General features: G+C 38.2%; 1 protein-coding gene across 1 annotated transcript in view; it reads left to right on the top strand.

Annotated features, from left to right (window-relative positions):
* trip4 (thyroid hormone receptor interactor 4) overlaps nt 1-22,812 on the top strand; it is a 55,114-nt gene extending 32,302 nt beyond the window's left edge. Inside the window, exon 13 of the mRNA XM_044031043.1 lies at nt 22,599-22,812. Within this exon, the coding sequence (XP_043886978.1) occupies nt 22,599-22,663 (65 nt within the window). The 3' untranslated portion in view covers nt 22,664-22,812. The remainder of the gene's footprint in view (nt 1-22,598) is intronic.
* Nucleotides 22,813-24,649: the final 1,837 nt, after the last annotated feature.

Genomic DNA, 24,649 nt, shown 5'->3' with positions numbered 1-24,649 from the left:
GGGAAACTTGAGTGCTGCCACCTCACTGACAATAGCCACACAACCATGTCCTTACTGAATAAGTAATGCAACCTTAAATACACCATTACTAAACTGTGTGTGTATTCCTTTTGTGGTACAGAGCAGTATGTAATAGCTAGGACTGGAATTGATGCTTTGTTTTGTTAATAAAAAGATTTTCCAGTTATTTTTCTATTTATTAATTGAATATCATTTGGGCATTAAATAGATAAAATTCCACATTGCTTTTTTTATTCCAACTGAAATCCAGGTATTTACAATATAGCCAGAATGCAACAAAGAAAGACAGCAACATTTTCCAGTAGATTTTTTATTTTTTTATTTTTAATAGCTAAATCAGCAATACTGTTTGTTTGCTGTAGTGTTAGACTATAACCGTTACTTGAGCAACCCTCTGAAATGATCTAATTTCCTCCTTTCTTACTTTCTCATGACCACCAAAACCACCTTCAAAATTCAATTCTTTATCTTAATTTGATCTCAGTTTTCTGTTGCATTTGCTAGATGAAAGAGTTCACATTTTAATTAAGCTGTAATGGCACCAGCAAGTTGATATTTTTCCTCCCTGCACATTTCTCCCTAGTCAGCCCTCTCCCTCCCTGTATGTTTGGCTTGATCTCTTCAAATTTATTTCTTACTTTGTAACCAGAGGCAAGAGCCCTTGACTTGCTGCCCCCATAGCCGCAGCCAAGGCAGCCATTTAAGTTGTGATTAAAAATTAATGGTTGAGTGAGAGGCAGCAGAGAGGGAACAAGGGGGAGGGCATTGGAAGGAGGAGACAATGCTTGAGCAAGAGGGTAGGCTTTGGATAGAGCAGCGAGCCCAAGCAGCAGCTGCTCCCTGATAAAGGGTTGGAAGGTCTTCTCACAACTCTGTTGTGTTTAACTGCCCTGCTCACACCCCACCATGAATATTGCATTACCACACTATTGGCACCTTGTGTTACACCCACTGTGTGTTCAGCAGAGCTGTGGCCACGTCGCCAAAAAATGTAAGTCAAGTATGTGTCCACATTTAGCAAGACATACCACACAAACCAGAGTCATTTACTGCAGACTCTGTTTCAATGTATGACATTACACTAAATACTTTCCAGTTGAAGACTCAGAAGTCACAGGAGTAGTGATCAGTCACACATACACACACACATAGTAGATTTTCTCAACTTGCTGTGTGCTTTTTGTGAAGCTAACTTGGTGCATCAGCCTGACTTTATGGCCATTTTTTGGAAATCTATATAGAAACACCATGCAAACACATCAGTTCATATTTATAAACACACAAATGTGAAACAAGACACATGTATATGGAGGATGAAAAATCTGTAAATAAACAAATTAGATGAATTAATAAACAAGTAAATACTAGTATAATTCCAGTAATAATTGTTCCACATTTATTTACTTCTGTGTTGTATGCTAGTGAAGTAGGAGGGTCTGTGTTTCAATCTAAAGCAGGGTGGTTACAGACGCATGATGATTCAGTTTGACTACTTCTGCTTGGCAGAGAACAGCCAGTGCTCAGCTAAGGTTAGAGATCTGGGGGGGTTAGAGAAATACAAAAGTGCACAAGTGCCATATAGTTCTCCTATGTATACATTCATACTGACAAGTTCAGTTTGTTGTGTTTCAGCCTGTTAAATGTTGGAAAACAAAGAAGCTAACTGTCGTTGCTAGCCTCTGGGGCTAACTAATACTACCTTCTCTTGCTAATATAGTAATAATCTATGTATTAATTTATTCACTTTTTTATTTATTCATTTATTATGTATATATTTATTTATAGATTGGTCATATTTTGTCCTCCATATATGGCTTGATTAAACATCATGTTGACATTTGACATTTAAAGACATAATCATTTTAGTATGTCACATCACATTTGCTACAATGTTGTAAATGATCAGACTACATTACATAGACACAGACTTATTTGAGCTATAAGATTAATATATTAGTCAATCTAATCACAGTACTTTTTCATTTGTGGAAAACCGGAAAAAAGAACATTATCTAAGAATGCAAGTCGAAGCTATAATCAGATTTGTAATGCTGCGATTGCCATCTCCACCTTGTCACCCACTGTCTTACTCCTACTCTCTGTTCCTTCTGCTCTTTCCACGCTTCTAACATTATTTGTTAATTCTGTCCTATTTCCTCTGATGCTGTTGCTGCCATCGCTGTTCTAGCTTTGGGTGTTATTTGCAATGCTAATGAGGCGAGGCAGCAAGTAATGGTCTGTAGGTAAAGGAGGCTTCCTGGAATGATAGTGATATGGTAATATAGCTACTGTGGCTCATGGACACTTATCATGGAGAGCGACTTCACACAGTATCATTTTAAATCTTATAGGCACTTTAATGTGAGTCACCAGAAAGCAATCACCAGAACCTTATGAAGTCTTTTAGTTTTTGTATGAATAGTCACTCATACAAAAACAAATACTAAGGTGCTACCTTTGCAACGCAAGAAGGTCCTGTTAATAGCAGTATGTTGCTTCTGCCAGAGAAAGGCAACAGAATTTCCAGAATTTAACGGTAGACATTTTTAAGGGCTTAAAAATGTTTAGCACTACTTTAAAATATAACACTTAGCAATCATGGGTGATAATTTGTCACCAAAATGTCACTATCTTTTAAATAGTTAAATAGGTACTGTATACATACAGTGGTGCAGCAAGAGGTTTAATTTCATATTTGAGTTTAAGAGCTTTATATTTCCAGCCTGTACTTCCATATTATTTTATCATTGCAGTAGTGGACCAGATGTTTCTTGTATACTGCAAAGAACCATTACTCGATTACAACCCATGTCATCATCATCAGCCAGCTTTCAGCAGGCAGATTCCCCACTTATCTCCCTACTGTCTATGTGATTGAAATTACAGACAGACTAATGGAAACGACAAATAAATGGATTATTGAGCAACTGTTAGTGGCTTGATTTACAGAGCTGGCAATGTATACTCTTCATCTTGACGGAGAAAAACAATTTCAAACAATAGAAATGTACTGTAATGTATGTTTCAGCTCTCAGTATTTTTTCAGTAGTTTGTCTTTATCTACATTCTCTATTTGAAGAACAAATAAATGCATAAATATGGATTTACCTATATTTTGTGAATCATCACTTTTTCTTACAATCATGATTTACAAACAAAATGATTTCATTGTCATATGGAGCAAAGAAACAAGAAATTAAAAATATTCACATTTAAGGAACTGAATTGACAGAAACCGATTAATCAATTATCAAAATAGTTGACAATTCAATTAGTAATCAGTTAATAATCAATTAATCAAATAGTTGTTACAGCTCTAATCATAAGCATCCGGAAAACGATGACCCGCATAAAAACTGCCACCTTTAAATGATTATCTACACAAGTTTGGTATTTAAATTTAGCCACTAATGCATATTATTGTGTAGTATTCTGTTGTTTAATCATGTCAGTTAGAAAGAAGAGAATTAATTATTCATAAATTATTCTTTTCTGTTTGAGATCCATAACCCTGCTGGTTTTTTTTTTGCCTTTTTACAGAGTAATTATCTGTTCTCTATAAAAGTGGTAGTTATTATCCCAAGTGTCCAATAAGAAGAATTGCTAAGCGCTAGAATCAAATCCTTGCTGAAGACCTTAGGCTATAAGCTGGTAACTGAAAACTGTGTTTACAGTATAATATGAATCACAATGTCTTGTTAGTCTTTTATTCTTTTAAATGATTTTAATGTACTTTCTGTTAAAAAGTGAGACAGAGTTTCCCTTCTGTTATTGTATTTTTGTAATCGAGATCTTAAAGATTGTTTTTGAGTTAGATGAACTTGATCATCTAGATTTGTGGGTCGGGGGAAAATAGCAACAGCCAGTGGTCTGTGGGAGGACTCTCTTAAGGTGCTTGAATTGGGTGTATGACCAGGGTTACAGAAATGCACAGGTTAAATTGTCTTTTATACTATTGTTTTTTGAACTTGTGCAACTTGATCTTCATCAGTTTATACGATATGATATACTTTTACTGTCCCCGCAGGGAAATTTGTCTTGGACTCAATTGAACATAATAATATCTTCACAGATGCAGTAAAAAAGAAATACATTTTGTTTGTTAGTTATATGTTTATTTCAAACATGCAAACATGAGATAACAACAACAATTACTGCAAGCAGAAAAAAGGTGTATATATATATACACACATAAATACATACATAAATATATATATATACAGTATACATACATGACAAAATATAACACTTAAAGTGAACAGTGATACACTTATGTCCAATATGTCTTTTTATCAGGTGATCATCTTTTCAGTTGATAATTTGAATACACCATCCATTGTCTACCACTTTATCGTCCATGTGAGGGTCGGGGGGTCACTGGAGCTAATCCCAGTTGACATAGGGTTAAAGGCTGGGTAAACCCTGGAAGGGAACAAAGAGATGAACAACCATTCACTCTCACATTCACACCACCAAGCAATTTAGAGTTTTCACTTAACCTCTGCATGGTTTTGGACTGTGGGAGGAAACTGGAGTACCTGGAGAAAACCTATGCACACAGGGAGGACATGCAAACTATACAGAAAGTGCCTCAGTTGGAGTCTTTTTGCTGCATGGTGCTAACCACTATTCCGCCATCAAACTGTTTCTTATGTTGTCTATCATTCATCTGGAGTTGTTTGTATTGACTTTGTTAACATTTTAACTCTCATTAAGCTCTACCTCTACCAACGCCTCAGGAAACAATCTGGTTATATACTGTAGTTTCAAAATGCTCCACTGTCTGCCATTAAGTGCTGAGTGGATTGTGCACAGATCACTGTCGAGCTTTTTGCTAAAACTGTCTGCTGCAGCCAAACAAGATGCTATGAAATGATAGTGAGCCAGAACAGTAAAGAAAGGTGCCAGACAGCTGAAACTATAAAGCTCTGTAAAGCTGAGGTAAGCTTCTGTAATTCTGTGCGGTTTCATAGTTAAAAGTGACACTTGTTTGATTTATTATTGTTTTTTAAAGAAAATACAGATCATGGGCACTTGCACATGCATTCAATTTGTTAAATGCTAAATTTAGTCATACAGTTTTGTGAGGTTGGCCCTTTACATAAAATCTAGATTTTGAGAAGATTCTAAAAGCGAGAGTCCACAACTTTTCATGTGCAAGTAATATATCTCATTTATCGTCCAAATCATAAAAGAAGGACACACTTCCATTAAACACATTTAGACACAAAATCTCACAACAGAAGGAAGAAAAGAAAAAGAGAAGAAGAATGTCCACACACCTTAGATCACCTGTACAAAGATTGTCATTTCCATTGAAGTGTCTTTAAATGTCACTGGCAATAGAAATCCTTTAACAGGATCTCAAAGGTATTTGGATTTTTTTGTCCAGTACTTGAATCTTCCTGGTTTATGCTTAGGAGTATAATGATTGATCAAAAAAGCTTTGTAGATTTGTAAAAGGTAACACATTTTTGAGGGTCAAGAGCAGCCACAAAATAATTGAATTTCCATGAGTGAAAATAATTCACCTTCTTAGGTTTAATAAATAGGGTTTAAGTTTAACAAATGTTTTAACATGTTTTGCAGTAGGTAAATGCTGGGAATTATATTCCTGTTTTCTCCTCAGATCTACTGCATAGTCATTTGAATGCATCCCAAAAATGTTTCACCTTTCAAAAGTATTGAAAATAGCTTCAGTGATTAGTTAGCTGTTTCACAAATCAAGTGTAATACTGGCAAACAAAATATTTCCAAATATAACAAGTTATAACAAATTATTTTTCCTTGTTGTATAATGCAGCCAAATAATTGTTTTTGTATTGTGGCATTTTAGAGAAAACATTTGATGATATATTGTGTTTGGCTGTTCACTGTCATTATGGTTATGTTGAGACTAAATTATCAAACAAACAAAATAATAAAAACAATTGACCTCTTTAGCACATTTATGGTGAAAGTGACCATTTTTTATTTATTTTTTAAATAACCATCAGACTAGACTTTAAGTATATGAAAATGTAAGCCTCTTACTAATTTAGTATTCAGTATTTTATGTAAACCAGGCTATAAGTGACTCTATTAATCTTGTTGCTGTGTGTTTTCCAATAGCATGACAAGACAGTTGTGTCTAAAACGCTGCCAACTGAACATTAGACAGTTGGTACAAAGGTCAAAGGCAGTTTGGCTCAGCATGATACAAACCATAACCAGCCTGAAACAGCTTATCAGACTCAGAAAATCTGTCTGACCCTCTGTACAGGTTCATTTAGCAAGCTTACAGAGTTAACCAGCTGTCAAACACATTCTCTCACCAAGCCACAACAGAGAACAACACAAAGCCAGATGTGATGAGCACAACCAAGACTGTCAGTTACTGCAATAGCAGACACTGCATATTAATATTAGTCTCTCTGCAGAGATATAATTGTGAAATTGATGTGTTCAAATAGCACACTGTTTGAAAAGGCTTTTCACACAAAATTGCCTGCTCTCTGGGTAGTTGAGCCTTAGCAGGCAGACATAGAGATGAGAAAATTAAAAGAAAGAGCTCCACCTTTTCCAGTCTTTTCAACAATGTGTCTATTCCATGAACATGTACATAAAAGAAATTAAAGCTATAATAAATGTAGCATTACCTGACATTATGCACCACTTTTATTCATTTTAAATGAGATACAAGTTTCCTTTCACCTACATATCTGCCAATTATTGTCTCCACTAATCCTTGGGTCTATTTATTTCTACATATATTTCTATTTATTGTCTATCTTTAATTATAAGCAGCATTATTAAAAATGTAACTGGCATCTATCTTGCTAGCTAAATCATATTATTATATTTAGTCTCTCATAGCCTGAAGTGAAGGATCACGGTTTGGTTTAATTATTGGTGACTTCAAACACTGTGTGTCACATTCCATTTGATAAAACCACAACTTTATCCCAAGCTTGAAAAACATTTGGTTTTGTTGTCTCAACATAATCGCAGACCAGGACTGAATTTGAACCCATCCTGCACTTCCACCCCAAAATGTTGCCTCTTTGAACATAATCCAAGGAGACACGGTCAAAAGAAAACATTGGAAAACAATAAAAATGCCCTTTCACTATATCCCGAGTCAATTGTGTCATAATGAAGTTTCATTTGTTTTATGTGTCTTATTTTGTCCAACCAACAGCCAGAAATGAGCTCAGAAACAGCTGCAAATTGTATTTAATAAATTATTAAATACAATTGAAAAGATTATTATTAAGCCTATTGTTGCAGTGCTATTATTTCCACATGGCTGTTGGTGCAGTATGCATAGCAGGCTAATCAACTGTGTATTGCTTAGGATTGTGATGATCAGACTGTTATATAAGAAAAGATGAGTTATGATACATTTGACTTGACTCTGAGAAGGAACCGATTCAGTGTGGTCTCTTAAACTATTAACGAATTGAAGTATATGTGACTTCCCCCTCACTCTGCAGCTACAGTATTCAGTGTTAGCTTTTCAAGTCTTTTCTCTCTCTGCCTCATACAACCCTCTTCACACTTTGCCTGAGAGCACCTAAGCTTTTATGAAAGGACACACATACACATACACAAACACAATAGGGATACACGTCATGTCCAGCTGAGCCCCCCTGCTTACAGTGTTATTAGGACTGTAGAAATAGGCTGGTTACTGAGGGCTAAGATATTATCCAACATCATGAGTTTTTCAGCAGAAAAAAAACATATACATTTTATAGCTAGACGTTGCGTACATTTCAGCAGTCCTAATATTAGAGTTTATTTGCCCACTCACATCCAGCTTTTTGTAACCTGGAAAAAATTATAATTAAATATAATATATTCAATGTTGTAATTCTATTATCCTTTGACTCGACACTAAAATTAAAGGGAAAGATGGCTAATATAGATAAAAGAACTATACATCAGTTTGGAAAATTAAAGCATAACACAGAAAACATAAAAAGATCACCTCTCAAGACATTTCCTTCTCTCACATCAAAAGGTCTCTAAAGGTCACAATTAGCTAAACATTTTGCATCAATTTACCTTAATTATCTCAAGTATAAAACAACGCTATGTGTGAAACTCTTGAAATCTGACTTTTATAGATCTGATAAATGAATTCAATCCAGCCTGGGAATGTAATATACAACATTATTAACACACAAATACAATACCAAAAACAGCTTTCAGAAAAAATGGTGGGAAGAGAGAAAGAGTCCATATTAGCACAGATGTCTAATATAAAATACCTCTGGTTGGATTCTGCAGGTCCATTCCCTCATGTATACTCCACCTTTTTCTTGCACCCCTCTCCCTCAAACATGCCTTCCTCTTCTTGCTAATTATCAAGTGTGCTGCTTTATTCCTGCAACAGCTTGTTAAGCTTTGCAGGAGAATAGTTGACCCACTTTACAAGCAGACCTGTAGGCTAAAACCCCACTTATGGCCCCTCACTTTTTAGTGAGCCCCACCTATATATGTACAGATAAAAGCATTGCCAAAGTTTTGTTTTCTATCTCTCTATTTTATCTCTCAACCGCTTTATTGGAACACATCCCGAAAATACAGTAAATATTCATGTAATTTTAAAATAACACTTTTTTCAGAACAGCTTCTACAGGTTAAAGTGTCAAGTATTTACACTTGCACAATAGCATGACTGTGGCTCTGTTAAACCTGGAGTGCAACCCTAACTGATGTTACTGGTAAAACCTGTGTTTATCCTACTAGTTCATGTCGAAAAATATTTGAGGTGAAAGACCTGCTTGAGCATTACATACACATGAGTTAAACGCCTTGACAGTTTGTTAATAAATCAGACCAACTTTCAGCCACATCATTCCAATCCAAATGACAACGATCACAGACTTTGACAGACATAAAAACAACAAAGCTGGTGGTGCCCTGAGACTTTTGCACAGTATCTGTCAATCTGTCAAAAAGAAATCTTTACAGAGTTATAATGCATTTTCTTCTCTTTTTAAAAACTACATTAATATTTACACATTCAATCAAACAAAGGCAACAGTGCAGTGTTATAGCAACAGCCTGTCACACTCGGCTTAGACACAGGCAAGATTGGAACATGCGGTACCAATTATAAATCTGCTTGTACATCAAACTCATCACTGCTGACATGGCCTGAAGCTCCATCTCATTGCCTCCTTTTTTTCCTTTTCAGAAGGTTACACCATGTCAAACATAACTATATATACACACTGTAATTCATCAGACTGAAGTCACCATTAACACAGATCCCTGTAAAAGCATGGAGCCATTCTGAAAATTTCCATCATTAGCTGTGCCTCTCCACCCCCACTCTTAAAAGAAATCAATAGCATCTGCTGCCTCACAGCTAAGCCAGTTCATTGCTGAAGGAGGCAAACCATGGGTGAGCTAAATTGATTAAGTATCCAGCTATTTTTAGCACTGATGAGTTCTTAAGTTTTTCCTCACAGATGAAATAGTAAAATAGAAGAAGAGCTAGAAACTCAGTCATCATCTGCAATAACCATCTGATTAAATAAACATACATTTGTAACCCAAGTCTTCCACTGCCTTTGAAAGAAATGATGAAAGTGTGCAGTATTGTGAGCATTGGTCAAATGACTAACAGTGATTGTGGGTAATTAGCTAGTAACACCGAATGCCACTAAGCTAACAAGTGATGCATATAAGAGAAGTAATTGCATTTTGTGGCATATTTGCTGTATTTATCTACTCCACCCACACAGTCATGTTCTATTGAAATGTTAGCCCCTTTAAGTATTATCACAACACACATGACAGCAAACTGTTCATCAGGAAAAGGGCTTTACTTCCTCCACCCTGTGTCCCCCTCCCCCAGATGCCTGTTTATTTGCTCTCCATCTGTTTGAAGTGGTCTTTCGCCTGAATAACAGAGGAACACGCTGGTGCAGGAAATGTTTGTATATGTACATTTATGTTCAAATAACACCATAGATTTCCCTGTATGGTTGTTATTGTGGGCATTATATTAACTAATCATATATATGCATGTGGTTCTTTGCCAAGCTGCACACTCATATTTTTGGATGAATTTGTCTGTGTACTGAGCGTCTGCTTGTGCGCGTGAGAATAACATGGCACAATTTCCATTTTTATGAACAATCCAGTTACCTCTGTCAGGGAGACTGATGGAGAGAGGTCTGCTGGATCAATGTCATCATGCCTCTGGCATGACAAGGAGCTTGTCCACTGTGTTACTGCTTCCTCAGCTGCTCAGTTGCTCGCCAACATACACTGGCACATGCTGTGAACAAGCACAAGTGCATACAATTACTCTTTCTCAAAAACAAACACTGTTTTCTCACCAATTCACATTCTTCTCTCACTGTTTTTCACTCATAAGATGACAGGATACGTTTTGACATTTCACTGGCCCGTCAACATTTTTTCTTCCTCACATTCTGCTGAGCACCAGCCTGTAGAGACCTAAACATAACCTTCAGGTAACTTAACCTTGAGCTAAATGAGCTACTTAACCAGACCCAAGGGAAATAAGAAGGAAGGCATGACAAAAAGGTTTGGTCACATATAAAGATTTTGTCTTGTTTTTTTTCAGAACTGCTACTCATCCAAATAGACACACACTCACACATCATTTGGCATAGGCTTCTATCCAAAGTAGTAAGAATTATGTGTAGTGGGAGGGAAAGCACTAACCCTGGCAGTGTTTGTGGTTTTCTCTCCCTGTTGAGCTGTACAACACCACATGGAGTACACAGATAGATAAATCCTCAAGCAGCACCAGATTAATAAAAAATGATGGTGGCTATTAGAACATGTCAGGCAAATAAAAGTAAAAGAATTGTGTTCTCACAATTCTTATGGATGGCAGCACAAGAGCATGACTCCAAATATACAGCATAGGTTCTTACCTATACTACTACTTCAATGTCTCTTTATTTAAGAGTGCATGAACATCAGCAAATGCTGTACAATCATTAATGATTTATTTCTATCATTTATTGGCTGCTTTGGTGAATCATAGATGACCAGTACAAAAACTTCCTGGTGCAGTTCAGAAATAATTTAAATACATGAATAAAATTATGGTAAACAGAGATTATTTTTTTTAACAGTTTAACGTCTAGCTAATTTTGTATTGTGGTCCCCTGCACAGGAACAGGCAAGGATGAATAATTAAACACTGAGAAGTGGACCAACAAATCTGTACTCTGTATATTTACACTAAATAATATTGGCAAATTATCAATTATTTATATTGATATAATGAATCCATTTTTTTTGTAAACATCAGCTCTAAAACGAAAACTGTCATACTCTACTACTCGTTCTTACAAACAAGTTGAAGATCCATAAGATACTTTGATGGACAGTCCAGTTATTGTGCATGCAGCCAAATTTCCACTGACTTGTTTGTAATATGCTGTTTCCACAGAATGAGAGCCCAGACGTTTGGCTTTGTCGAGGGAAGATTTTAAAGGTCCCTTCCACAATTCAGGAAAAGCTAGCAAAGGCAACCAGTACTTTCAAAAGCTTCATGTCCTCTTTGGTTCCACGCTAACACAAACCTGAACGTGCTCATGACTACACAGCTTTCCATGCTGAACTTTATTCATATCAGGGTTTAAATTAATATGGTAAAATGTGTTTTAGAAACCCCAATTATGGACAACACCTTTACGAAACACACTTGAGGCTATATACTATATAAGAAACATTTGTGCAGTTTTAACATAACATTGTCAAGAAAAAAGAGAATACATTGAAGCTGAAACCTTCTACTCATTGACGGTTTGCAAAAATAAGACCAACCTTCAGTGTACATTATTTTAATACAAATGCTAATGAACACAAAATTTGACAGCCTTAAAAACAACAAAGCTGGTAGTGCATTCAGACTTTTACTATATACGGTATACAGTTCCTAGTCGTGCTGTCCTCCCCTGGTGTTACTGCTAATTCTTATCTGGGCTCTGCTTATGTATTGATCCATGTACCTACTCATCTTCACCATGTTGATGTTTGATAGGAGCTTCCATTGTGTGCTGAGGCAGGTGTTGTAAGGTGTTGTAAGGACCCCTTCTGGGGGGCCTTCATGATGAGGACTGCCCTGGTTAGGGCTTGTTTATCCAGTTGAGCCCTTAATCCTTCATGCTATAGGCCTATACCTTGAATATAAGAATATTCTCACCTATACTGTGAGCAATACTGTGTTGAGGAACACAACATACATATGTATGTGTATGGGTGTGTGTGTGGAGGTGTGTGTGGAGGTGTGTAGCTGACTGTTTAACAACAGGCACTACTGTATATCACTCTATGGGAACAAAGCAATACACAAAGCTTCCCATCTCCTGACCTTAAGTTTAGTGTGTATGTGCGTGTACATGTGTGTGTGTGTGTGTGACTTTGTGAGTGTGTTTTCCTTCCACCTTGTATCAATGTGTTTGTGAGGAGAGACTGCCTGCAGGGGTGTCAGTGGAGGTTTAAGATATTCAGCTTGCTGTCAGCACCAACACATTTCTCCCTCTGCACTGCCGCACAGATATGGAAATCCAGCCTCCTCAGAATGCACCAGATCAGCTTCAATTTATTCCACGCTGCTCTCTCCGTCTCTCTGTGCACTCCCTCCCTTCCTCCCTCTCTGTTCTCGCTCTTCCTCTCCCCCTCTCCTGCTCTCTCCAATGTCTTTGGTTCTGTTTTTGGTCTTAGCTGCTCTGTGGCTGCCATATTCCCTCAATGAGGATTTGTGTGGAGGTGAGCGGATTTGTATTTGGCAGCTTCATTTCTTTGGGCAAATAAGTGCTTTATTCTTTGAATAAGTACAAAGTATAAGAGGTGTGTGTGTGTGTGTGTTTAAGTGTTGTTGATTATATGTATTGTGTAGTGCATGTGCAACACTGAACCTTTCCTTTCCCTCTCGATAATTACCAAGAGAAGAGGAGCAGCAGCAGCCCACATTACTAGTGGTGAAACACAATTAGTCAGTTGCCAAGCCGCTCTCGAAAAGGCTATCTTCCCAACACACAGTGTCATCAGTAATCTAGTCTCAGCATAATCTAAATGCCAATGTCTATCCTCTGTGATCCATCCTCAGCCCACACTACATTTACATTCTAATTAGATGTGGCCAAGGCTGCTTTATAAGGACTCTTTTTAATAACAGGGCTGTAGTCACCTTTTCACAGTCCCATTGCGGCTGTAAAAAGTAGGCTACACTTTATATTTTGTCCCTTTGACATTGTGGCTACTGAGGATTTAAGTAGCTTTTAAAGCCCACGGCACCCGAGGGTGTATCGTCTGACAAGAGGTTTTCATGTCTCTAGAGGGTGAATTATAAATGGAATATAAAGAATGGAGATGTGGTGTCAAAGCAGGAATAAAACACTGATACTACACACCTCACACCCAATTTGTCTATCATCAGACATCGGAGCATTTAATTGTACCCCTGTAGAATTGTCTGTAACATCTCAAATAAGAATTGTGTTGAAACACATGTAATAACAGCAATGATAACATTTACAGCTTCAGCTTATACATTTCTAAATAAGTCATTAATTCACTGGTTGTTTTCTCAGTTCATTTAATCAATTTATCATTTGTACATTAACGTTAAGAACTATAATGTTTACACACACTTTAAAAATACTGAAGAAGTATTACTTACTGAGGTACGTGTTAAAGAGGACTATCAAATCTGAATTTTTTTAAGCTATGTTTATTACACTGATGGACACATCAGTTTCGATAAGTGATGTTGATAAAATCCCAATTTTGTGGGCCAGTATCTAAAGCCAGAACAATGGATTGTGAGTGTAGTGAATGAAAAATTAAATTTGTTTAAACAACAAACGGGTGTCTTTATATTCTCTGGCATCTTTATGTAAAAGAAAACATTCATGTATAGAAACATTTCTGTGGGAAATGCTCAATAGATCCATTAAACACACATGCCCATGATCCCCTAATATATTCATATTTTAAACAGCAGTTGACAGCGCATAGAATTAATTTTACTTTCATTTGTAGTACTCATGTCTCCTGCTGAGTTCTCTGTTTCTCATCAGCTTGAGAATGAAAATCAGAATCTGGTTTCCCTGACAATACACATATACTTAAAAGGGATGTATTAATAATGTGGGCTTTATTTCCCATAATGTACAGTTTAAGTCAAATTGACTCTCAAAGTCAACATGAAGTAATGACATATTTAATCATGTGGTTGTGGAAAAAATCCCAAACTGTTGTAGAGAAAAACAATCTCAATTTGCAAGAGTTGTTGTGGTCATAGTTAACCACTACCACAGGGAGCCACTTTGATTTTCTACATTTGTACATACTCAATCTCTTGTTCCATTTTAGTAGCAGTGATTTTTCACCTGGAGTTTGCCCTTTTTCGTTGATCTTGTATTGTGCCGAGTTGTACATGGGTGGGTTTCATATACTCTCTGTAATGTCTGCAACTGCACATTTGTACCGGTGACTCCCAGTAACTGATAAACCCTCCTGCTCACTCATTACAGGTTTCCATGTAATTGTGATTAAAAGGCCGGTGATGATTGACTCACACACTCTTTAAAATTGTACGTTATTGCTTTTAAGTAGGTATTGCCTCTTGTGAAACCTTAGGGCACAAACACCAGTGAAAAATGATTAAGAGCTTGTGAATGTCAATGTAAAAAGATTAATTGATGGAAATTAGCTCCAGGCAGTATTTTTTAAAAACATTTACTAAGTTTCCCAATTACTCAATTGAATACTGCAATAAAACTTTTTAGGTTTATATTAACCAGGATATTACATTTAATGTTGACACTGAAGCCAAAAGGTTTAGTCATGTCCTACAATCTTTAGCTGATAGACCTGAAACTGTTGACGCATCAGCTAAAGAAAAGCTTTTAGTATATACATGAAGTGTGGATGTTGAGTTGGAAAAGACATCTAATTGAGCGAAGTGTATTTGGAAGCCATGACGTCAAGTCTGAGTTACTCAAGTCTCTAAATATAACGGTGTGCTAAAAGATGTTTAGGTCAGGAAGTTTTAACTGTGCCTGCAATGTCAACACTAGCTGGAGAAGACATTTTAGTCCAAGTTCTCAAACGTTTTGGAAATTAAACCACTGAAATGGAACTGAATTACAACCCAATTTAAAGTGGCTGATGCATTTTTGCACTCAGCATTGCCTCCAGCATGAAATCAATATGTGTACTGTGTGACACCATTGTCTAACTCTCACAATTAAACTGGATACTGCCAGCAGTTCCTTTCCTAGAAATAATCACTATCTGTGTATTGTTTGTCTCTGTGGTGTAGGAACTCACTCTAAATGTGATTGTATCATTACATACACTGAACATTCTGCCCAGGTTTACTTCTCTCTGTCTCAGTTTGCATTTACTTTAATTTGCTGAGCAATGAGTTTTAGTTTATCTCCTGAAAATGTCTGCTTATAAATCAAACACTTTCAAAGGCATGTGTCGGTGAACCTCAGCCCTGCAACACTAAAACTCCTCATGATCTATGTACTCAAACTTGTGAAGAATAACAAAGTGCTTATTCTTCAAATACCAGCTGTCAAACAAAGCACTGTTTGGACATTCTAAAAATGATGAGAAATAGTTTTTCCAGTTTGTCAGCTGTAGTTGGTCTTTATTAGCCAGGGTTAACCAAGCGTAATCTGCCAGTGATTTGGTTTTGCTCTGCAGACACATCTAGCAAGAACTGAATTAAGAACTGAACCAATTACAAACTGTTTTTTTTTTTCTCCCTCTGTTGCTCTAGAAGCGGGCGATACAATAGAGAAGCAACGTCTAATAACTTTTGTAAACATGCAACATGGCGGCCACGAATGGCAGCGATGTTGCTTCTATTTTAAGTGACTTTATCCACAGGAGCTGCCCCCATGCAAAATGCCATCACTTTAGTCATTGCTTCTAGAAACCTACAACAAGCATGTTTGTTGACACCAAATCATTGGTCTGATTGGTTGGAGATCTCACCAATTTCACACAGAGGCATTTTGATCTTTGTACACTGGTCACGTCTCTTGAAAGTGATAGGCAACTACACTCTTTTCCGACCCATACTCGATCTCAAATGAGACAGAGATGCGATCTGGCATTAGCCAGGCTAGGTCTTTATCTCTCTTTTTTAATTTTCTAAATATGAAGCTGCATGCATTCCATTTTAAACAGAAAGCAGATTGTCAACGCTGGAGTTGCTTACTCTCTCTGTACCACTGGTAATCAAGTTTGTATGAACCAATCGGCAGTAATTATTTCCAAAGGTCTGTCCATACTAAAACAAAAGTATTCAGAGTTTGCAAATGAATAAGGGGCCAAGAGCATTTCCAAAGTTCTTTACATCAATTAGTGTGGGTGTGGCCTACATCAAATACCAAACAGATTTGTATTTGAGATCAGTATATGAATGTGTACTGTGCATGTAAACTACCAAGGAGCAGCTGATTTTTGAACCTCTAACACTAAAGCTGTTCAGAATGAAACTACTCAAATTTGGTGTGCTTGCCTGAATGTTCCAAATATTGACCCTTCAAGTATAAACTGTCAAACAGAGTGATGTTTGGACAGACTGAAAGCAGTGGAAAAACTGCTCTTTAATTTGTCGGTTGGAGGTGGTCTTCAGCTCTCATTTTAGTAATTTAGGTGCATGTCAGCGTGAAACTTGGCACAGCCCCAAACACTTTGGGGCTGTGATTTTTTTTTTTCCATTTGTTCCTGTTGACCAGTTAACAGCAGCATGAGCCTCAGTGAATTTGGCTGATATGAAGCTTATGAAGGGAAATAGTCTCAATAATGATGACAAATACACCTTAATTGATATAAAGCGAAACACTGGTTCTGTAGCAAGTTGTGAGTGAGATGAGGCTGGCTCATCGGCATGCTGTTAGTTGGAGAAATCACTTAGCCATTACAGCCCCTCAGTGTCTGTGAAAATAGCTTCAGGCAGGAAGGTTTGGACAGACGGAGAGATGGAGGGAGACTACTTTCTCTGCAGTAGGAAGCAGGGATGATGTTTCTTCCTAACCCATTGCAAACAGCATGCCAACACTAGTCTCAAAGAGCACCTTCTCTATCCACTTGTAAATTCACCAGCTTGGCAGCACAGGAAGGGAATGTAAATTAGGTGTGACTAACAGCAACATGGGAATCCAGGCAGTATTTCCCCCCCCTCACTTGCTGCTCTCCCTGGCTACCAAGGGTTTTATACTTTCCCCCTCCCCCTCCAAACCGCAGCACACACACACACAGGGAAAAAGACAGCTCTTAAATGTACCATAGTGGCTGTAGACTTATGGTTCGCTAGCTTTAACTCGCATTTACACTGCATTACATTTCCCTTTCCACACAGAGCACTTTGACAGCTATAGGAGTCTTTGCTTTGCACATTTCACCTGCTGGTAGAGCAGCATCTAATATCACAGCGTCACTGCACAGGTTTTACCAGCCCTCCACACTTGCTACCGAGCTAATGCATTCTTGGTGTTTTGTTGTTAAATGGTTTTTGGTGCATTTTGTGAGGCATCTCAGAGGAGCTGCTGGTGACTTTGCCGGCCATGTGTGATTCATTTGTGAAAGAGAACTATGCATAAAGGCACTGTGTATAGAGCCACAGTGCTAATGTGTGAATATGTGCTTTAATTGAGCATTGAGACAAGATAAACACTCAACAGTATATAAATAGAGCCCATTCATTTATCTTCTCCACCCATCTCTCTTTGCTTTTCTTGTAGATGATGTCACCACAAATATTTAGTTTTGAGGTTGTCAGCCACTCACTGTGCTATGTTGTGTGATATCTCGGCTCTGGCCCGACCAACTCTTGTCCATGCACACTTCATTTCTTATCTTCTGTTTCTCTTGTGGGTTCCTAGCTTGATGTTTCAGTCTGATGCTCTCATTGTAGGCAGTGCTGTTGTGGCTATAACTGAAATGCATAACTCAACATTTATGGTTTAGCACAAACTTATGGTGCCGTCCACACAAACACGAGTCGAGGTGAATCCGCCAAAGTTTTTATTATATTGGTATTTCATCCACATGGATGCATATTGTTTGGAAACGGGTCCCAGGGTTGTGTTTTTCTGTAGACATCCAATACGCTACTTTGGAAAAATGATGATGTCATATTCCCTCCTCTGGCATTCACTGTCGCTATCTTCGTCCTTGTTGTCATCATCCTCCTCTTATGTTGTTTTGGATTGTTTGGTCTGTTAGCTTTATGATAACTTTTATTATCTTTCCTTTATTTCCTTCCTTCCCCTGGCTTGGTTCATTATGTCTCTGTTTCTGTGATTTTATACATTGTAATGTAAATTCTTTTTGAATAATGCTTTATTTAAAAAAAAAACAAAAAAAACATTGTATTCTCTGTTCTTGATGTAGGAGCGTTACAGTGCTACATACAGGTCTGACAGTCCTTTTGGGCATTTTATTGCAGACAAAGACATTTCCTTTAATGGTGCCATGTTTACACACAACATTTTCAAAACAACAACAAAGATGGAACCCTAGTTAATGTTGTTTCTTAGCCAGGGTTAACCAAGCATAATCTGCCAGTGATTTAGTTTTGCTCTGCAGACACGTCTGGCAAGGACGTCATTTTGACCAACAACAGAATCTCTGAAAAAAACAACCAATCACAAACTGGGTCAGTTTTTGTAAACATGCAACATGGCGGCCACGAATGGTGTTTGTCTTACTATTTCATGTCACCAAAATATCTTTTGTTTAAGACATGCTTGAGCGTCACATACACACATGTATCCTCACACTCATTGACAAGACCAACTCTGTCACATCATTCCAATGCAAATACCAATGATCACAGAAATTGACAGACAAACTGGTGGTGCCGTGAGGCTTTTGCACAGAGATGTGTATGTTTGATAAATTAATCACAACTGTATATGCAAAGATCTTGTAGGTTTATTATTCTCTACGTGTGTTGGGACTATAATACATTTCTGCTTTACTATTCTCCAGTGTGTTGGCAGTTGCTCTCAGAGAAAGAGAAGCAGCAACCAGCCTATTATTCTTGTGATTATTATTGCTAGAAATCTGATGGGCCTGCGTGTTATTGATGTCAGAGATGATGTCAGTGGACCTCTATTTCTGTCTAATGAATACTCTTTGCACTACTGCCCCTGGATTTTCAAGGGATTATCTAGGTCCACTTTCCATCATCGATGAGATGTGCTCTCCCCTCAGATGTAATGGGAATAGTATACATGCAGCCCTATTTGTGATTATGTCAGGAGAGTATCCGACAGTGGTGTATGTATTAGTGCCTGTGTGTGTGTGTTTTATGGTGTTGATGATGGAGAGGTAGCCCTCTGCAGACAACCTGTGCTTATTTTATGGCCTCCTCCCCAGCTGCAGCGTGTGGGCAATAAGCCTCTCTCTTGCAATCTCCAAACAGTCCAGCAATCAATGGGAAATTATCTCAGCCAATCGATGGGGCAGCCTTTCTATTTCTCCCTCTCTCTCTCCTGCTGTCCTCCTATCTGTATCCCTTTCTCCCTGCACCCCTCCCTGCCTCTGTCCCTTTCCTCATCCCTTGTCTCATTTTTGCTGTCTCTCTGTTTTTTCCACCCACTCCTTCACTCGCCCCCTCCTCCTCTTTGCTTGCATTCCTTCCAGCTCTCTCAGCTCCGCAGCACCTACTCTGAAATGTGACAGCTCAGCAGCTGCAGAGCCATTAACAAAAGTCGCCTTCACACATGGAATATGTAACGCTACGTAACGCTGTTGGACTGACTTTCCTACAGAATATAATGAGTCTGACTTGTTCATACAGCCAGAGAATACTCCCTCTGACAGTCATGACAACAAGGCCACTCACTGTACTCTTGTTTCTTGTTGCTGTTGTCCTTGGTTGTCTGTCACAAGTTGCACAAACCCTTGTTATTTTTCTATGTTTAACTTAAGGGAGTTATTTTAATGAGTTCACAACATTGCCTCAAGAGTGCTTCCCAAACTGTTACTTTGGAATAAAAAGTGGTTTCCTTCAATGCAGCATAGATACTCACACAGAGCTGACATGACAGCTAATTATTCCCATCTTACCTGGGGTGTATTTACACACGAGCACTGAGGAAGTAAGCTGATCAATGTGATCATGGCTCAAAATGAACAAAAAGTAATGAGTGAAGAAAGAGTGAACAAAACATGAGCAACCTATAGATCGAGAAGAGACACAATCAACTATTATTCCACTGAGCATTACAAGTAAAAGAAATTTAGTTGAGTAGTTCAATCTTTATCAAACACTATTGTGATTAAAAAATATTTTTGCTCCTCTTCGTTTTCAATCTAATCCCTTGAATATAAGGCAAAAAATCGGATCCACTGAATCACTTGCGTCATAAAGCCTGCAAAAATAATACAAGTTATAGATTTACACGTCAACAACTGTACAACTGCTAAATGCGCATTCTATGAGGGCTCTTTTGACTTATACGGTAATGGTTACTTTTGATAGATAACGCATGTTTCACAGGACACTTTGACTTGACAAGAAAAACTGCCAGAACCAATTATCCACAATAGTGACCTAGAACGCATTTGTATGACGCCCTGAAGGGGAAAAAAAAGGTTGGACAAGTTACAGCAACTTTAGCACACTCCCCAGAAAATGAAAATGTTGGCACAACACTACTCTCCCTGGCTCTCGGGAGTTCAGCTGCCATATCACAGGATTTTATGATATACTTATTGGGCTCTTAACATCTAATATTTATTTTCCACTAAAACACAATGGAGTGGAACTATTCTCAGACTTTGCCTGCTTTATATTTCAAAAAGCTTTCTTCAACCCTCAATCCATTCCTGGTTTGGCTGATTTCTAAATTCATCTTAGATGACCTTTTTTGGCAGCATTCGCCCTAAACATTCCAGAGGTGTTCCCACACCTTAGCCACACTTGGAAAAACACTGACAGCCATTCAGACAGGCTTGGAAATGGTGAGCGAACACTTCTCCCAAACAACTTGTTTATGCTGCTACTGCCCACAGAATTCAGCTATAACGTGACAACATGAAGAGAAGGCACAAGTGACAACCGCCACCCTGCCTGTCACACTTGCATCATCCCCCGCCTCAGCCAGAGGGAGAGGGGAAAAAAGCAGCCAGCTAATGCCACGGTTTGACAAGCAGCAGGCATGTGTTCAGCAGAGAGACGAGGGTTATTTTCTACCTCACAGTTAAGGATGGTGGTCAACTCAGGTTATCAAAACTCAGCAGGCTGTTGTGCACAGAAAGAGAGGCCCACTTGAAATATGACTGACTTTGGGAATGAAGTGTCACAGTGTAGTTGCAGTTACAAAAGATTAGAGGGTCAGGTAAGGTTCAATGGCTGCAGGAGTTTAATGACACAGCATTTCTGAAAGCATTTATATAAACTACAACTTGATTATGAAAAACCTTTGGCTGTTTATCTCTGCAATAGTGTCATCTGAGGTTCACATGAATTAGTGAGCAATAATTACTAACCAGGGAGATTCTCATGACAAAGGAAGCCACTGTTTTATGCCTTTTGAAATGTCAGTTTCCATATCAACAACAGGATTGTTACAATGCTGGCAGACTCGCAAACACGCACAGACATTAGCAGATCGCAGATACATCCATTAAGTGCACTCACAGTTGACTGTTGAGTGTAATGTTGTGACGATTGACAGTTACTTTTTATGCTCTCTGTTAGCGTTGATGGTTTTGTTCACGGCGTAACAAATCACGTCTTTCCTCCAGAGTTCAGGCTAGATGATGACGCTGGTTCATAAAGGTGTCCATTAAAGATTTGTAATAGTCTTCAATCAATTTACAATACAAATAGTAACATTTACATCGCCGTTTCCAGCTTATATACTGATGACTCCTCATAGAGATAATTGATGCTACTATTTCTGGATGTCCTATAGATACAGTATATTCTATGGCTTTATTTTGAAAGCAGAGCCAATACTTAAAATGTAAAGAATTTTTTTATGATGATATGAAAGGTTTGTATCCAACTGTTGAACTGATGATCATCACTAGCGTGTATGTGTCACAATATATGGCGGCATTTACAGAAGTACGAAAGGTGTTTGAGGAGTAAATATTTGACCATGAACGTCAAACAACCATTAACATTTAAAGTGCAAGGGTTTTTCTGGGCGGGGTGGACGGTTCAGTTTTCATCAACCTTTCAATGCAATACTTTGTACAGAATAATAGCAGTATAATTTCCTTTAAATGTAATATAACTTAAGTTCAATGTATTTGACTTGATGTATGTGCTTTGCATAATTGCTTTGAATATGGCAAAATTGACATAATGAGGGGTTGTTTTAGGGACAGAAAAGCTGGAATCTTTTAAAAAAAGGGCCTCCAGCTCTCTCTCTCTCTGTCTCTCTCTCTGCCTGTCTCACTATCCCGAGTCTCCCTGAGGCCGCCTCTAATCAGCGGGCCTTGAGCTCTCATAAAGGTCACTGTGTCCCTTTGATGTTGTTTTGATTCATCCCTTCCTCTTCTCTTCCCTCCCACCCTTCCCTCTCACCCTCTTTCTCTCACAGGGAAGCTGGAGAGTCACTACCACCAAGGTGCCAAGAAGGGGCTGGTCCCATCAGCGGCAGACTGATGTCAGAGGAGGAGCTGAGAGAACAAAAAGAACTATCTCAAAAGAACATGGCGAATTATGTTTTCTAAAAAGAGGCCACAATTTTCACTGGGTTGTTGACCTGACACAATTTTGCTGCCAATTAAAATGGGAATTGTTGAAATGAAAAAGCCTTCATGTTGTGAATGAGGATGCTGTCTTTCAGTGTTGAGGAACAACCAAATCACTGTAATTTCACAGTTTCATGAGACAAAAAGACAGACAGACGACTTTAATAATCCCTCTGGGAAATTAGAAAATGAAATCTTAGAATCGTTTCTTGTCATTAACAACTAAAAAGATGCTGTCTGTCATCCATCTTCATCAGAGGCAGCCCCGTTGTCAACCTTTATTGGACAACTGAAATTGTACTAAATTGAATTTCTCAACGTCGGACTAACACCCCCAGATAATGTGATTGTGAGTCGTCGACCTACTGGTGCATGTATACGTACCTTCAGTCGTACTCAAGCTGGTCTGGGCACACTGCAAATACGCCACAGTTGCCATAAATAATAGAAAAATCTGCTACACGGAGGAATAATAGCGCTTTTCACTATATAGCTCTAGCACGACTCCACAGGCAGGTCACTTTCCATTACTCCATAGTACCTCCTCAACATGGGCGATTACCGCCGTTATGTCCTTTTATACGTGACACACACAAACTAGTGACAAGACAAAGCAGTTGTTTTCAGTGTATTGAATCATTAGAATCAGTTAATTAAAAAGATTAGCTCAGTACTTCCTGCATGACCGGAGCTGAACTAAAATACGTCTGAGCGGGTTGTGATTCGGCTCACGTTCATCGACTTTCAGCTGTGACTGAAAATATTTAAGAATTTGACATTTTACAGTGAATGGATGGTAGGAAGACTAGCTAGCAAGCTCAAACCAAAACAAACCAACTGAAAAAGGGTGTATCACTCCTGAGCTGAGTGAATTCTGACTAACTTCATTCAGTAAATCAATTTCCCGAGATTATACAGTGTTGTCAAGCTGCAGTCGTAGCTCGACTTTTAACTGTGCAAGGAAACGTACTGAACGCAATCCAACATCTAGCAGCAGGTACTCGGTGTTCTACTTCAGTACCTTGTAGAGGGTGTGCTGGTTCAGGGGCACAAAATGGACTACCTTTTTTTTTTTTATCATGACAAGCTTTATAACCCTGCTTCAAAGATGAACAAGAAACCACCATCTGATAAGTCAACAGACTTGTGGACTTCTTGGGTGGCTTTTCATTGGCTCTACTGTGTCTGCAGCAATGCTTAGGAACACAGCTGGAGTTATCCAGCCTGGGTCTGCCTGACACCACAGTGCAACTGTGATACTGGAGGTAAATATTTCAGTTGTGGTTGACAACATGTCACTGGTGGTTATGTAAAAATGATATAAGCGCTGTCTTATGGTCCGCAGGAACAAATTAGTTCTTGTTTTTTTGAATGGAGTGAAACACTATCCGTCACCTGGAGTTGTTTGTCGATGACAGTTGTTCCACACAAGCACTTCAGTTAAGATTGAGCGAAAGGGGTCATTAGTTTCAATGTATATAAACTAGACCTGTCAAAAGATTCCAAAAAAAGAACTTATTTGCAATTTTTTTTGGCATGTTTTCATCTTGACGCTTGGAATGACTGATAATCGCTGAATTAATGTAGATTCCTGTTTAATATGTAAGATGTGCAGGAAGCATTCCTTTGAAATACAAATATTAGGTGCATGTACACACTATATTGCACTAGGAAAACAAATCCCAGGGCAAATTCAAAAGCCTCCAAGGACATCTTAAATATGTAGAAGACAATTATTTCTTGAGCATACTCATTATTATTATTATGATAATCTTCATGGCACCGCTACTCTCACTCTCACTCACTGTTGGTGCAAACGACTGCAGTTTCCAGTCTTTAATAGGAAAGTGCACTGTATCATCACAGTAATTGTCATTACTCTCAGAAGTCTAGCAAC

Source organism: Solea senegalensis, linkage group LG7 (genome assembly GCF_019176455.1).
Source record: "Solea senegalensis isolate Sse05_10M linkage group LG7, IFAPA_SoseM_1, whole genome shotgun sequence".
In the NCBI taxonomy this organism is placed as follows: domain Eukaryota; kingdom Metazoa; phylum Chordata; class Actinopteri; order Pleuronectiformes; family Soleidae; genus Solea; species Solea senegalensis.
The sequence above is the reverse complement of the archived record's forward strand: the minus strand, read 5'-3'. Positions and strand labels throughout refer to the sequence as shown.